This window comes from Genypterus blacodes, unplaced genomic scaffold (genome assembly GCF_046128005.1).
Source record: "Genypterus blacodes isolate CSIRO-AG114 ecotype Tasmania unplaced genomic scaffold, CSIRO-AGI_Gbla_v1 ptg000039l_1, whole genome shotgun sequence".
In the NCBI taxonomy this organism is placed as follows: domain Eukaryota; kingdom Metazoa; phylum Chordata; class Actinopteri; order Ophidiiformes; family Ophidiidae; genus Genypterus; species Genypterus blacodes.
In genome coordinates this window covers 8,916,784-8,931,801 of record NW_027466852.1, presented here as the reverse complement: position 1 = coordinate 8,931,801, position 15,018 = coordinate 8,916,784, and the positions used below count along the sequence as shown (strand labels likewise).

Sequence of the window (15,018 nt, the reverse complement as noted above, 5' to 3'; positions counted from 1 at the left end):
CACACTTTTTCCTTTCTATGGATATGCTTGGATACAGCACTCGGTGAACAGCCAGCTTCTTTAGCATTGACCTTTTGTGGCTTACCCTCCTTGTGGAGGGTGTCAATGACTGTCTTCTGGACAACTGTCAAGTCAGTAGTCTTTCACACAATTGTGTAGCCGACTGAACCAGACTCAGAGACAATTTCAAGGCTCAGGAAACCTTTTTACCTAATTAGCTGAGATACTGAATTTGGGGTTTATGAGCTGTAAGCTGTACTTATTAACATTATGACAAATAAAGGCTTGAAAAATTTCACTTTGTGTGTAACGAACCTAAAATATATGAGTTTCACATTTCGAATTGAATAACTGAAATGAATGAACTTTTCCACGATTCTAATTAATTGAGCTGCATCTGTATGTATTACTTATGATATATATTAAACATATATATTGTTTGAAATATTACAACACGATTTATTGTTTCTTATTTTGTTTCTCATGTGATTTCCATATTAAGGAAGACATGGATTATTATTCTTCTGTAGAGGTTGTGCTGCTTTGTTCCTCTCTCTTATTGCTGTTAGTGCATTCCCATGGTCCTGGTTATCCTCTCGTTCCTTCTGCTGCCATTTCCATCTGTACATCACACACAGTATATTTGGCAGTGCTGCTTTGGTTCGATTTATGTTTTTTTCCCTAATCTTCCTCCCTCTCTCCCATGTGCCCTCTCCTATTCTCAGGATATAAAGGTAATTGTGCCAGAGACTTAATTAAAGGCCTTCCTGTCCCAAAATACAGCCACCCCACACTCACCCTGTTACCCTCTGTTCATCATTTACTCTTCCTACTTTTGATTCAATTTTGGTCCTGTTTTATTCCCCGTTTATTCCCCTGGTTTATTATTTTCTTTCTTTCTTTCTTTCTTTCTTTCTTTCTTTCTTTCTTTCTTTCTTTCTTTCTTCCTTCCTTTCTTTCTTTCTCTCTTTCTGACTGGCATTGTGTTGTATTTGTGTAAGCCCGACAGTCTCAAGCATTTGTTTTCTGGTTATATTATTATTGTCCCTGTCTCTGATTCGGACACACACACACAGACACACACACACAAAAACACACACTCAAAGGTGAAGATGCACACAAGCACAAACATGCACACACTCTCACACTCCTGTATTGTCTTGCATTCAGAAGCCTGATATAGTGTATATGTCTGTGTTACTTAGCTAGCTGCTGTGCCTCTGTCGTCACCCCTCTCTCTCTCTCTCTCTCTCTCTCTCTCTCTCTCTCTCTCTCTCTTGCTCTCTCTACCCCATACCTCACCCCTCTGTCCCTCTGTCTGTCTCTGCAGCTGGGCTTTGCTTGGTTCTGACTCTCACTGTTTTTAATCAGTATATATTCAGTGTGTATTCTGTGAAGCAGGAATGTTGTGCAGAGGCATTAAGTATAGCCGGAGGAGGCATGCAGTCCAAACCTCCCTGTCCTCCCCATACTTTGTGCGCTCTCTGTCTGTCTACCTGTTGTGTTTTCACATGGATTTTGACGCATATTTCTCTACACTGACCTGAAGAAAGACAAAAACAATCTTTTATTACAGTCTTTTTCAATTCTCTGGGTGCTTAATTTCTCTTTGATTTGAGTAGACAACAGTTGAACTGAAAAAGAAAATATTCCTCAAACAAACACTTGGTTTTGCTTTCAGGGTTTATTTTGTTTTCTCCTTTACTTGTTTTCTTTGGATGTCAGACTCTCCATAACTGCAATAATGTTTTCTTTCTTTGTTTACAGATGTAATAAGACTTTATTGTTACACATTAATTTCCAATGAAGTCATGCAGCACATGGCAGCCACCTTGGCTGGAGCAATTTTAGCAGTTCATGTGAAACTACAACATCAGTGCATTTCACTGAGGGCTGACTGTCTGTCTGTCTGTCAGTCTGTGTCTTTCACATGTGGGTTAATGTAGTGATCTGTCTTATTTGTCTATCAATCTGTCTGATCAGTCCGTCAATACATTTGTTGGATAAAGGCACTTTACACTGACACTTATACACACACACATGCTGGGGTTTAACCAATGTAGGCTTTTGGAGAGTTTTTTGGATTGAAACTGCTAATATCTGATATCCACTGAGATGGAATGTGAGGGTGAGAAATTATCTTAAAATCAGACCACCGAGGGACTTTATTAATACCCCACCCACCCAGACTGTGTGGCTGTAGCGAGTTTCCTCTCTGGTGGTGAACAGCAGCTGTTATCAGCTTGTACAGTTACATGCACTTTAAAACTTCATTTAATGACCATACAGTGTAGAAACTATGGACTGCCTGTGCAGAATGTGTAGTGTGAGTTTACACTATGTGCACAGTTACTTAACTAGTACAGTGTGAGCCCGGCTTTAGACTCACCTTCACTGATGACATCAAGTTCACACCTTTTTATTTTGAAATGAGACGTCTGAGCAAAGAACACACATTGGTGTGATGTGGCAGAATTTTACTCAACACTCAGTAAAACATGTAATCAAATGTACCTCACGCTGCCACTTCAGGCTGAGCGCCTTAAATCCGTCAGCTGTCTGACTTTAACTGGTGTTTTATGTCCCACCGTGGATTAAATGAATGTCTCAGACGTTTTCACCCTCAGAGGGAAACACTGAACACACGCATTTTTGTTGCTGTTACTATTATTGCCACAGAACTTCACTTTTCAGACTACACTGCAAAATGATTTTCCCCTGCTTACAAAATCTTATATTGGCTAAACCCTATTTCACAGCCTCATTGCCACGCAGTGACCCCTATCCCAACCAGTCCCACCAGCTCTAACTGCTCTAACGCTGTGCTTCTTCCCTGTACCCAGAGGGCTGTCCAGGTCTCTGCAACAACAATGGGCGCTGTACCCTCGAAGCCAGTGGCTGGCACTGCATCTGCCAATCTGGATGGAGAGGGGCCGGATGCCATGTAGCCATGGAAACCATTTGTGCTGATGGCAAAGACAATGAAGGAGGTATATGCTTGTGTGTACACGTGTGTGTGGCATTGGTAAACAGATTAACAGACTGGTAATTGATGAATGGATGAAAGAATGGCAAGGACAGTGAAGAATGGCAGATTGTACAAATGCCCAATCATTCCTTATTTCTAAAATGGAAGGATGGAGGAGTGGTATGTTGTCAGATAAGGAAAACAAAGGGGGGGTAGAGCAAAGTTAATCACCTCAATGAGCCACATTTTGGATGTATTGAACATACTGAAATAATAAAATAGGAAAGTAAACATTTACTAGCTGCTTGTATTACTGGCACTAGTATTATACAGCATGTACCTGTATCTGTGGCTCCGTCTGTGGGAAATCTGATCAAGTCCGGTCATATTTTTAGATCTAATAGTAAAAACCATAAACATATTTAAATCATCTGACTTTGCTTTGCTGTGATAGCAGACCTAGATGATGCACTTTCAAATGATTTACTGAAGCATTTCCTTCCCTGGTTGGCTTTCTTTTGCAAGCCATTTAAGCAAGAAGGCACATTTATTCAGTGAACAATCAAATCTGAGCATGATGTCAATGTGAACATACAGTCAAACTTGAAGAGAAAGAAAAAATACTTCAAGAGAAAGAAAATAACACATTTTGATTGATATGGACTGGAATGCAGAGTAAAAAATTATGTTAGTTTTTGGCAAATGAACTCTTCAATCTTTAGTCACTGTTTACCTCAAGGTCATACTTTATATGTTTGCATTCCCAGTGAAAGAGGGTATAATTGTAAATTTTTTAAATATGATCTGTTCAGTGTAGGAGACAACCAAGGGCAAAGGGCAAAATTGCACCTTCAGTCCAAATTATTTCCCCCTAAAATAAAAAATAAGGGGATAAAAAATAAATTAACTCGTAATTTCAGAACATCACGATGACCAAAGAAGGAATTCACAACAAAAATAAAGTGATACAATAACAAAGAATAACTAAATACCCTTTTTCCTACTGCAAGTGTCAACCAGAAGAGTCAATCAACAACTAAAAACATGACTGACAAGAGATTGTTGATGCTGACAAAATTCCTGGACTGGTAAGAGCCCTTGTGGGAGATGCAGCAGTAACTATGGAATCAGCTGTTAAGAGCTTCCACAAGCAATCCAGCTGACCACGTGACAGACCATATGGCAAAGATCTGGCAAAAATTGCCCCATAACTTTAAAAAAAAAAAAATCCTATCTATATTAACAATCAAACTAGGGTGAATGAGAAACAAAGTTTAAATTACAGTTTACAATGACATCAATGCTGCTGGTACGATGACCTCATAAGTGCAGTTTTACAGGATTTATGTAAAAATAAGCTGAAAAAAACAGGAGTTTTACTTAAAAATTCTAAAATATAAACATATTCTTTGTATCTGGATGGAGCTTGAGCTTACTGTAGACAGGTGTGTGTGTGGGCGTTCCTTTGTGCTCGATGCAGAGTTGTTGTTTTAGTTCAGATTTCATGAAAACTGCGTTGGATCAAATATACAAATACACATAGCAACTGTTACTGCACATGACCCAGAGCAGGTCATTTCCCCAGAGATGCAAGCACAGTAAAGATCAACCATCTATCCACAAATAATGATATCAGCCTTTAAAAACCATCAAGTCCCTGAGGGCTGAACAAGGGTGAAGATCAGCTGTAAAATAGAGGGAAAGCACAGCAAGAGATGAAAGATTTGAAAAAAGAAAGCAAGGAAAAGTGAGACACGAGAAAGATTTACTACATCAGTTTGTGCTTGCGCGTGTGTGTGTGTCTGCGTGTGTGTGTGTGTCTGTCCGCAGTCCATGGTGCCTGTTCACCAGATGTACGACTGGCTTTCTTAAACCAACAGAGACAAATGGCAGCCCAGATTTTATGAGCTTCTCCACCTCCCTCATCCCTCCATCTGTCCTCTCACTCCACCCCTCTCTCATCACTTATCGCTCTTTTCTTCTTGCCCATCTACCTCACCGTTCACTCCTTCCTAATCCCTCTTTTCCATCCGTCCATCCCTTCTTTCCCGCTCTTCATCCTTCATACTCTAACCCTCCATCCATCTTCCTCCATCTCTTTCTCTGTCTTTTATTCTTCTTGGCAGTGCTTATGAATACATACCACTCTTCCTTCTTCCCCATCTTTTATGCATCCTTCATTTAATCACTCATTAGAATGTGAACACAGACTACAGCGAGTGAGGTGCTTCTCTCATGTTTCCCCCTTGGCTACCTTTCTAGTAAATCAGTCCATCTTCCCTTATGGCTCTCTTCCTTTAAACACTCTTTTCTCTAGCCATTCATCCATTGTGACTTCATCCAACTTGATGTCTATATTCCTTCTTATCCAGTCTCAAGTGAGACCCTCCTGTCTCGCCATCACTCTCTAGCCTTTATTCTTTCAACCCCTTCATTCTAATCATGTTGACCTAGCAACATCTGACCAGCTCCTCGTCCAGTCTTCTATCACCTTATGTGTATATCGCTGCCTTATTCATCTATACGTACTTCCATTACTCCTTCTCTCTTTCCACACGTCCTCTATCCTTGCATCTTCCCTCCCGATTTTATTCTGTATCTCCTTTTCACTATTTATCTTTGTTTAAATTCACACTTAGCTTGTACAAAAAGCTGTCGCCAGAGTTTCAGCTGGGACAGAGAGAGGAGCTCACATCGTGCCTGCACTGGCTCCCACTTAATCTTCGGATGGATTGTCTCTAAATCTTTTCGCTGTCTTACCCCTGACTGTACCATTGGCACACTGCCAGTATACAGTATGTCCCGAAAGAGCCTTCTGCTGTTTACTGAAGAAAAAACTCAGATGAAGAGCTACAGTGAAGCTTCTTTGTGTCATTCTGGTGGACCCTGGGAAGTCTCCCTCTGGCTCTGTGGAGGAGGAGTGTACACAAACGGCTGGGCCCTTTGAATCTGTTATTACTGCTCACTGCCACTGTTCATATTCAACAAATGTGTGTGAATGGGTCCTTGGGTGTGCATGTGTTTTCTACCCTCAACATATCAAAATATCTGTATTCGCCTTGTAGAGTCTACCATGTATTATGTGTGTGTGTGTTTCAGATGGCCTGGCTGACTGCATGGACCCTGACTGCTGTATGCAACCCTCCTGTCAGACTCAGTTATATTGCCAAGGCTCACCTGACCCAGTGGAGGTGCTTAGCCAATACCCTTCCTCATTGGCTCCTCAGCAGGTAAAATGCCCAATGAAGAACAATGTCAGACGTTTGTTATTGTTTGGACTTTTCTGCACCTTGTAGTACAACTCCATTGGGTGAGTCTGAAGACCCCAATCACACTCCAATGTTGGGACCAACACCACCACATGGAAATCATTTTAAGGAGGTCGTCTCAGTCTAGTCACACACAAAATCAGGAGAACTTGTTTTTGAATGGACTTCAACAGCACAAACATAGAAGTCATGCAAGGAGGTCAAATAGTTTCTTCAGGTTCTGCTTCTCCTTACAGTGACCTGTATGTATAACGTGTAACATTCTCTCAGCGATTTCACATAAAATACAAACGTTTCAGGACAAAAATTGTTCTAAACATCTAACTAAACATCTAACTAAACACATTAAATATCATTGTAGAGGACCTTTTCCATGCTTTTCCACATATAGCACAGGGTACTCAGGGGTCCATCCAAAGGCTTATTGACCTGGTGAGTGAACGCTGAACATGAATACAATGAAGGAGTATCACTTGAACATGAAGTGAACGGCACCTATGATGAACCAAAGCATTTGTTTGAATATGATTTGAGCTGCTTTTGAATTCTGCTGACATAATTTTTCTTGGTATGTGGCCTAAATAATTACTGACTAGTAAAGAATTCCAGTTCTGTCTTTGTTCCATGTTTTCTTGTCATCATGGCATAGTTTAAATGTAATTTCTGTTTTGATGATGTCACTCACGCTCCCAGACCTACACTACAGCCCAGTGAGTGTGCTCACATGGCTTTTGTTGATATGTTCCTTTGTCTGCTTGGAGTTTTCCGGTGTCCAACCAAACCAAGCGCGGACAACCAGTTTGTAACAGTTTACAAACAAACTACACATGTGTTGTGAGTGTTGGAAATGTATATTTTTAGTACTGGTCTTGGATATGTTAAAAGAACTCTGCATCTTGAAAGCGACCCATAACAATTACATCCCACACATGATGCTTCAGATCATTTCCAGAACAGTGTTAAACTAAAATTGAGCAGTTTATGATTAATTGGATATACTACAAGAAAGCCTTTATTTATTTCTGTTTCAGAAACAGGTCATTTTTGGTACTTAAAGTTAACTTTGTCTGCTTCTTCTCAGTCCTGAAAATGAAGATGTGCCTCCTAGATATCTGACTGTAGGCCATCCTGGACCTGAGGTTCTGGCTTGAAGTCATTTTTACCATTCACATATAGCCCCCATATAGACAAATACATCTGTTATCTGATTGGTTGTAGGGTGTAGTTTCCAAAAATATGCACAGGCAAGTTTGAAAAAGCCAAAAATCGAGTGAGATTTGTTTGATGCCTTAACAACACAAGATTTTGTGTTGATATTTGAGTTATTTCATAATGTTTCTATATGAAGAACACGTCTTGTCATGGAAGGAACAGACAAATCCAAGCACAGATTTAACTGAGCAAAAGTGTTTATAAAATCAGGCATAGGAATCCAAAGGAGCGGGCAAGAGATGGCGTTGGGGACAGCAGGGTAGATCCTGGGGCTAGCGCCTGGCGGCAAGAGACAAGGTGGAGTTCAGGCGTAGGTCGGTACACGCGAGAAACACGCAAGAAACACAAGGGAACCACGAACGGTAACAAACTGAAGAACACATGGAACACAGGGGTATATAAACAAGACGGGAGGGAACAAGGAGACACAGGTGAATGACATTAGGGAAGGCAGGTAATCACACTGGCGGGAAGCAAAGGTGACACGTCTTAAAAATTGGCTATCAGCTATTCATTGTGTTACTGTGGCACTTCATGCTTTCTAGTTTCCATTAAGCTGCAAGGCTGTTGTCAATCAAAATAGGATTGCTGAGTTCATGTCATGCAGCTCAAGTCCATGTTAAACAGCCTGTATGTTTACATCCACTCTATACTCAGTAGTTGTACTTACTGCAATTAAAGGCAGTAGTAAATAGGAGTCTGCCACTCAAAAAATAAATATGACAATTTTGCATATTCGCAATATGAGGCCAGTGTGCTCATTGGAAAAACATGATAAGGCAGAATACTCTTACCTGAGTACATTACTACCAGTACTGCTATACTTATTTATATGTGTGGCATTTGTTTACATACCTAAATAACTCACTAAGCTTAATTCAATTTGTGCCAATTTCAGGAGGAGGGGCATGGCTCAGGAAAGAACATATTAAGCTTTGGTGCAGATCTTTATCAATTTCTCAACATTGAAAAATGTTTTGGCGCAATTAAGAAGAAGAACACCCTTTAACTATCCCAGCAATTTGAGATTTCAGATTCATGTGGTTTACATATCATGCAGTTCTTGCATATATGCTTATACAATGCATATACAACACACAATGCAAATCACACACATCTGAAATTGTGCCCCCTCCTACACACACACGCACTGGAAGGGGCATTGCAGGGAAGCCAGCAGCCAGCAGCCAGCGCCCGTGGAGCAGGTTCGAACCGGCTACCCTCCGGTTCCCTAGCCGAGTCCCCTATGGAGTGAGCTACTGCCGCCCCCATTATCATTGTTATATTAACATACCAATCTCAATGCAAACATCAGGTTTGTTTATGTCAGCATTAAAGGGCTTGCTGTACAGTAACACAAAGCCAACACTCACTCACGTGTCAGGGTTTGGTGTATCATCAATCGTTGTGTCGATATCTCAAGAAAATCATGTCTATCCTTGGAAGAGGTTCAGTATGTACAGTGTGTGCTTAAATTAGTGCCCCTCTGGCCCATCAAGCTGATCTATTGATCTTTGATCTGTCTTTATCAGGCTGCCAGGTCTTTCCATCAGCGGATCCACTTCTTACTCGGTCCTGAATCCACCCACGTCATCGCTGGAGAGAGTCCGTTCAATAAAAGGTTTGTGAGTGTCTGTGGATCTGTGTGTATTGAGGAAGCAGTGACATTGATTGCTATGACATTGGTCAAGCAAACTGTAAACAAATCTCTAGTTCAACAAGTTAACTGCAGCACTTTTTTAGATATTATAACATAATGTAGAATAAAGCTATTGCTATCTGTTAATCTTTCACTAATGTGTTCTAGATAATTGTGTTGAAATGGGAATTTGATCAAAACTGCTAGATTTGATCTGACCACTGTTTACAATATCACAATCACACCTCATCTCCTTATCAACATGTATTTTTGACGACTTAATTGCCTTTGAAATGTTTTGTTCAAACAAGTTACAGATTTACAGGTTACCCTGGAATAAAGTGAGATAAAGTGTAATCCAATTATTAACAGCCTGTAAACCGTTAGTTCAGATGAGTCAATTTATGCCCCAATTTTACAATCATAACACTTTTGGATATAGCTATCAAATGTCTCAGATGAGGGCTAAAAACACTTATCAATCTTCTTGCAAATGACGTTTAAAACTGAAACAATACTTCACTGCATAGTGTAAGATGTTACTTGAGTTTAAAAATAAAATGTTGTTCTTTTTTGTCAGTAGTGATGATTGATTGGGTCCTAATGCGCTCTGGCTGCAGGTCAAAAGCAGCCTCAGAGTTGAGTTTTCTGTTGCTGTACATGGATTTGGCAGAAAGAGAAGGAGGGAGACAGGGATTACAAGGGAATGCTACAGATACCATTTGTCCTTCCCAAATGGCATTTCTGCCCTCCTCTTCCTCAGACATAGCATTCATAAAATACGATAAAAAAAACAGGGTGGCTTCACCGAAAAACAGAGTGAAAGGCACAGGACTGACAGGGAAGAAACGTGATGGGCAATTCTGTTCAGCCATTTTCCTGCTTTTGTCACATTTTTCATGCCAGCCTGAATGTTTTATAAGAGCAGAGAGGCACAACCCTGTAATAAAAACATCCTGTATTTCCATAATGGAATGGGGCCGCAAGCTCAAAATAAAAAATGTTTTATTAGACCTAAGAACAGTATGGTGTGTGCGTACGTGCGTGCGTGTGTGCAAATACAGATGACTCATGTCCAGTCCCAACCTGGGACATCCCTGCTTGCTGCCATGCATTGAGCAGTAAACAGTAAAACAGTTGAATACATTTGGATAATCAAATGTAGAGACCATTCATTCGTACTGTAAAACTAGCTATTCAGACGACTTATTGGATACAAACATGAACCCCTGAAACCAATAAACTAAATGGAGTGTACAATATGTAGAATATGTACAGTTCATGGTGTGACTTTCATCAGTGGAGGAAAAGACAGTGCGGAAGGTGCTGGGGGTTAAAATAAACAATCATTAACTTTTCATTTGAAACTAATGGCAGGTCAAAGGGACAGAAAGGGAAATAATTGGAATTAGAGAAAGAGCCACTCCGTCGCAGAGCCAACTGTTTACCTGAGAAAAATGAGCAATACTGTGATTAAAACCAAATTCTGCAGTGGAATTGTGAAAGATTGATTTGAAACACTGTTATCATCCACTCCAAAATGGACACGTGTGACAGAAGCGGTGGGTATTTCTGTTCATTCCTTCATATATATAAGTAAGGAGGAAGCAAGGAAGCAAAGAATTTAAATGTCATATTTTGTTCAAGTATAAGTAATAATATCATAATGAGCCCAAGATTAAAATGGAAGTATTCCAGTGCTGGCAGTCAAAAGCACTCAAGTAAGTAAGTAAGAATAGAATGCTTCTTCAATGTGTCAATAGCAATAAAGAAAACTTTCAAGTTTCCACTTGGAGATTTTGCAAAGAAATAAAATCCTTCAATCTCAGCATAGAAGCACACTTCACTCATGTTCAGTGGTTTCCATGTCAATTAAAGAAATAACAGGTCCAGGCAATTTTCTAAAATCATTTTAAAAAGGCCATTGTGTCATTGAGCTGTAAAAGGCTGTTTTCCTGAAAATGTGAATTTTGCAGACACTCGACTTTGCCCCAACATTGTTTTATTGTTCTCACACTGAATGCATATTCTCAATCAACTCACGAACAAGCACATGTGACATAATGACATTGTCATGGCATAACATAATAATGAATAACTGTCTGTCTCTGTTTCTTCTCTCTCTCCAGCCTGGTGTCTATAATCCGAGGTCAGGTGTTGACAGCTGATGGAACGCCTCTAATTGGAGTGAATGTAACATTTGTTGACTTTCCTGAACATGGATGCACTGTAACACGCAAGGATGGCATGTACGTAATATTCAATCTATTTCTGTGTCTATATTAGTATGTATTTCCCTCATTTATTTACAAAGGTTTAACTTGATGAAATTTTGCACCTATATGGCTCATTCTTAGTTATTTAAACACATTTTCACCTCTCCAGAATGAGTTGTTTCCTGCTACAGCGCTGTTAATTACAGTTTACAGTGAAACAGAAAGAGAAAAAAAAATACAGTTTCAGTGCCACTTTACTATTTCAATCCACATTTTTCTCTATCCAAATGTGAGCTCTTTCTCAGTATGAAAAATGAATGGTAATGAATTTAGATTTCACAAAATCCCTTTCTGTCCTCTTTGTTAGACCACCATGAGCATTGAAGGAAAATCAATGTTTAGAATCTAACTTACCCGTGTATTGTGTGGATGTGCTTTCTCTGTCTGTGTCCCTGTGTTGTTATTGGTGTTTTTTAAATTGCTTTTAGGAAATAAATGAAGAACTGAACCGGTCCCCTTATGTCACAGATTTAGCTTGCTGAGTGTTTTATATACCCCAAAGTTATTTGGTGAGGTTACCTAATGAGGATTCTTGTACTATAAAACTGAGAATGGACCTCAATGGCTTAGAGCCTATTAGAACAAAATCTTCCTCTCTATGCTGTGATTTATGTTTATCTCTATCACAGATGAAGAAAACTGCATTTAAAACAAGCTCTTTCTCCCTGTGCCTGTGGCCTGAGTCCCTGAGTAGTGCAATGGAGGTGTCCAGATTAGTCACGCAGCAGTTGGAGTGTGAAGTGAATGGGTTGAGGTTCAGAAGTCCAAATCTGAGGCCTGCCTCTCTGAGGGAAAGCATTAGGTTGGTGCTTTGCAAAGTGCAGTGTATTGGAGTCGTCACTGCAGTGATGGTGAGGTGAAAGGTGAGACAGTGACATGTGTGGATCAGTCTGTTGCGGTGAAGAGGGAGCAGAGCCTGAAGGTGCAGCTTTAGATTTACCATCTGTGCTTACCATTGTTCTGGGATGTGAACAACAGCACGCAATTGTAAAAACCTGATGTTTGGGCTTAGATGTAAGCAGGTGACACACTAAAGGATTCTCCCCCCTTAGATCCAGCTGATTAGATGATCGTGGGCCTGAATTGACTCGTTTGATAGAATTTCATCTTGCGTGATGAACAAATTCACCATTCAGGACATCACAAAATGTATGTGTGTCTTTGACTCTCAGGTTTGTATTGATGGAACCTCCCGTCAGCTTGTGTGAATTCCTTTGAATTAACATCTAAGCTGACAACCACAGAGCTGCTTGGTTGCAGGAGAGGAAACAGGGCCTGTTTGTTAGCACCTGGGAGATGCAGACGTTAACCTTGAGGTGCTAATAGAAGTTAGAAGATCAGATTGAATAAGAGTTTGTATGGTAACGGATCCCAATGAAGGCATGAAAATGACACACTTCTCACATCATTTCCTGCTCTCCCAATGAGTCCCACTCATTCATGAGCTTGCAGGTATTCCGCAGTTTGACGCATCATTATCCTGCTTTATGTGAAAACATTTGTCCTTAAATTGATCATTTTAATAATTCCAGTCTTTTTGTAGTAGTAAATATTTAGATACTCTTTCCTTAGCTGAGTGGACAGCCTGTGAAGAGATACCTAATCAGTATACTTTAATTTCCTGCAAAATGGAACAATTGCATCCTGATTTGCAGTGGGTCTCAGTCAGAGCAGTGTGGGGAGCTCATATCCAGATGTTGCCAGGTTTGTTGGTTGATTCTCCTGCCACCTCCCTCTGGATGAATTCCTGACCCTTCCTGCAGGGAGGAGACCTGAGGACAGACCTAGAATATGCAGGAGGGATTATATCTCCCATTTGTCCTGGAAATGGCCCAGGATGTCCCAGGAGCAGTTTGTCTTTGGACAGAAGGACGCCTGAGCTACTCTGTCCTCTGTAACCCAGACCTGGAAGAGTAGCAGACAATGAGTGACTGGATGGAATACATATTACTGCATTAAGCATTTAACAAATGGCATAATGCACTTGATGAGAGCCACACACACACACACACACACACACACCCACACACACACACACACACACACACACACACCCGCCCCTCCCCATCCACTCCAGGCTGTGTCTTCAGCTGAATGTGTGTAGGAGTGAACCTGCAAGATTCTTTTAAAATGCATTGGATTCACAAGGATGCAATCAATCAATCGAGAGAGAGAGAGAGAGAGGGAGAGGGAGAGAGAGAGAGAGAGAGAGAGAGAGAGAGAGAGAGAGAGAGAGAGAGAGAGAGAGCGAGAGAGAGAGAGAGAGAGAGAGAGAGAGAGAGAGAACAGAGAGAGAGTATAACACATAGAAAGCATTTGTATTCCACACACATACCAATATGTTTACACAAACCGTTCTCTCGGACATATGGCTTTGTAATAACACAGACTCTCTTGAATTTAAATAGAGCAGTTACAGCTTCATCAGTGTAAAATGAAAGGCCAGTCCAATTTACAGCAGAGAGGAGCTTTTCAGGCCAAGCTACCATTAAGGCAATACAGTGGTTATTTTCAGATATCATGTATAAACTTTAATGTGATTAAAACTGGCACAAACACCGGCACCTTTTTTGATCATTGAAGCCTCCAGCTGAGTTTAGGCTCTCTCACACCCAAGAATTTGTTTTTTGTACACTTTTTCAATTTCTGTATCATTTATCTTGAGAGTGACTTTGATTGATTACAGTAACAGCCTAGATTACACGATTGGAAATTGATTTTTCAAAGCATGTTCGGTTTGAGTATGCCACCTCTGCATGTATTTCCTCCACGGACAACGTTATCGGAGAATGTAGCCTCCTATTGATTCGGTGCAAAATACAGCTTCATCACATTTTGCCTTCAGTCCCGTTAAGAACACACACTCTGAGTATTGAGAGCATGTGAACATACTGACCGAGTCAACACAGAGTTTTCATATTTTCAAAAGCAAATGACATCACACTTGAGACGATCACAAAGAATTGATATGCAGTTATTATTCAAAGTTTGGTGGAAATTGCATAATTAATTCAAGTCCAGTAGGCCCAATCTACAGTTTGATAAGAACTGAGTTTGGCCTTTACCAGTTCAGGAATGAAAATAACATTGCTTGTACACCTTAAGGTTCAGAACTTGTGATCTAAACAAAATGTATTTTCTTGTTGTCATTAATCTGCTGCAGGTTTGATCTGCTGGCCAATGGCGGAGCATCCCTGACACTGAGTTTCGAGCGCGATCCATTTCTCACCCAGTACAGAACTGTGTGGGTGCCGTGGAATGTCTTCTATGTGATGGACACACTTATCATGAAGAAGGTAAAAGCACTTGCTGCTGCCGTCTGTCCTGATATCAGTCTGTTTGGCTCACTGTGTAACTGACTGATGCAGGAACACAGGCTGACTGGCTGAGGGATTAAATGACAGGAATGATTGGCAAAGCACAGACACCAAATGGCTAGATAAGTGGCTGTCTGACTGGCTGACTGATTGACTGAAAATACTTATATTATGGCTTTTTCCCCCTTTATTTGACAATGAAAATAAAGAGTGACAGGAAACAGAAGAAGATAGGGAGAGAGTGAGAAGGAGGAAGCATAAAGCTTGACTCAAACAGTTGCATGCTAGGCTTTTTACACCACTGGGTCCACCGAAACACCGTAGACCTGGATTATAA

At 40.5% G+C, this 15,018-nt stretch overlaps 1 protein-coding gene across 1 annotated transcript in view; it reads left to right on the top strand.

Moving 5' to 3' along the window:
- Window positions 1-15,018, top strand: part of LOC142996739 (teneurin-3-like) — a 187,811-nt gene that overhangs the window by 115,029 nt on the left and 57,764 nt on the right. Inside the window, exons 14-18 of the mRNA XM_076147792.1 lie at window positions 2,844-2,990; window positions 6,068-6,198; window positions 8,982-9,070; window positions 11,218-11,337; window positions 14,528-14,660. Of these exons, the coding sequence (XP_076003907.1) occupies window positions 2,844-2,990; window positions 6,068-6,198; window positions 8,982-9,070; window positions 11,218-11,337; window positions 14,528-14,660 (620 nt within the window). The remainder of the gene's footprint in view (window positions 1-2,843; window positions 2,991-6,067; window positions 6,199-8,981; window positions 9,071-11,217; window positions 11,338-14,527; window positions 14,661-15,018) is intronic.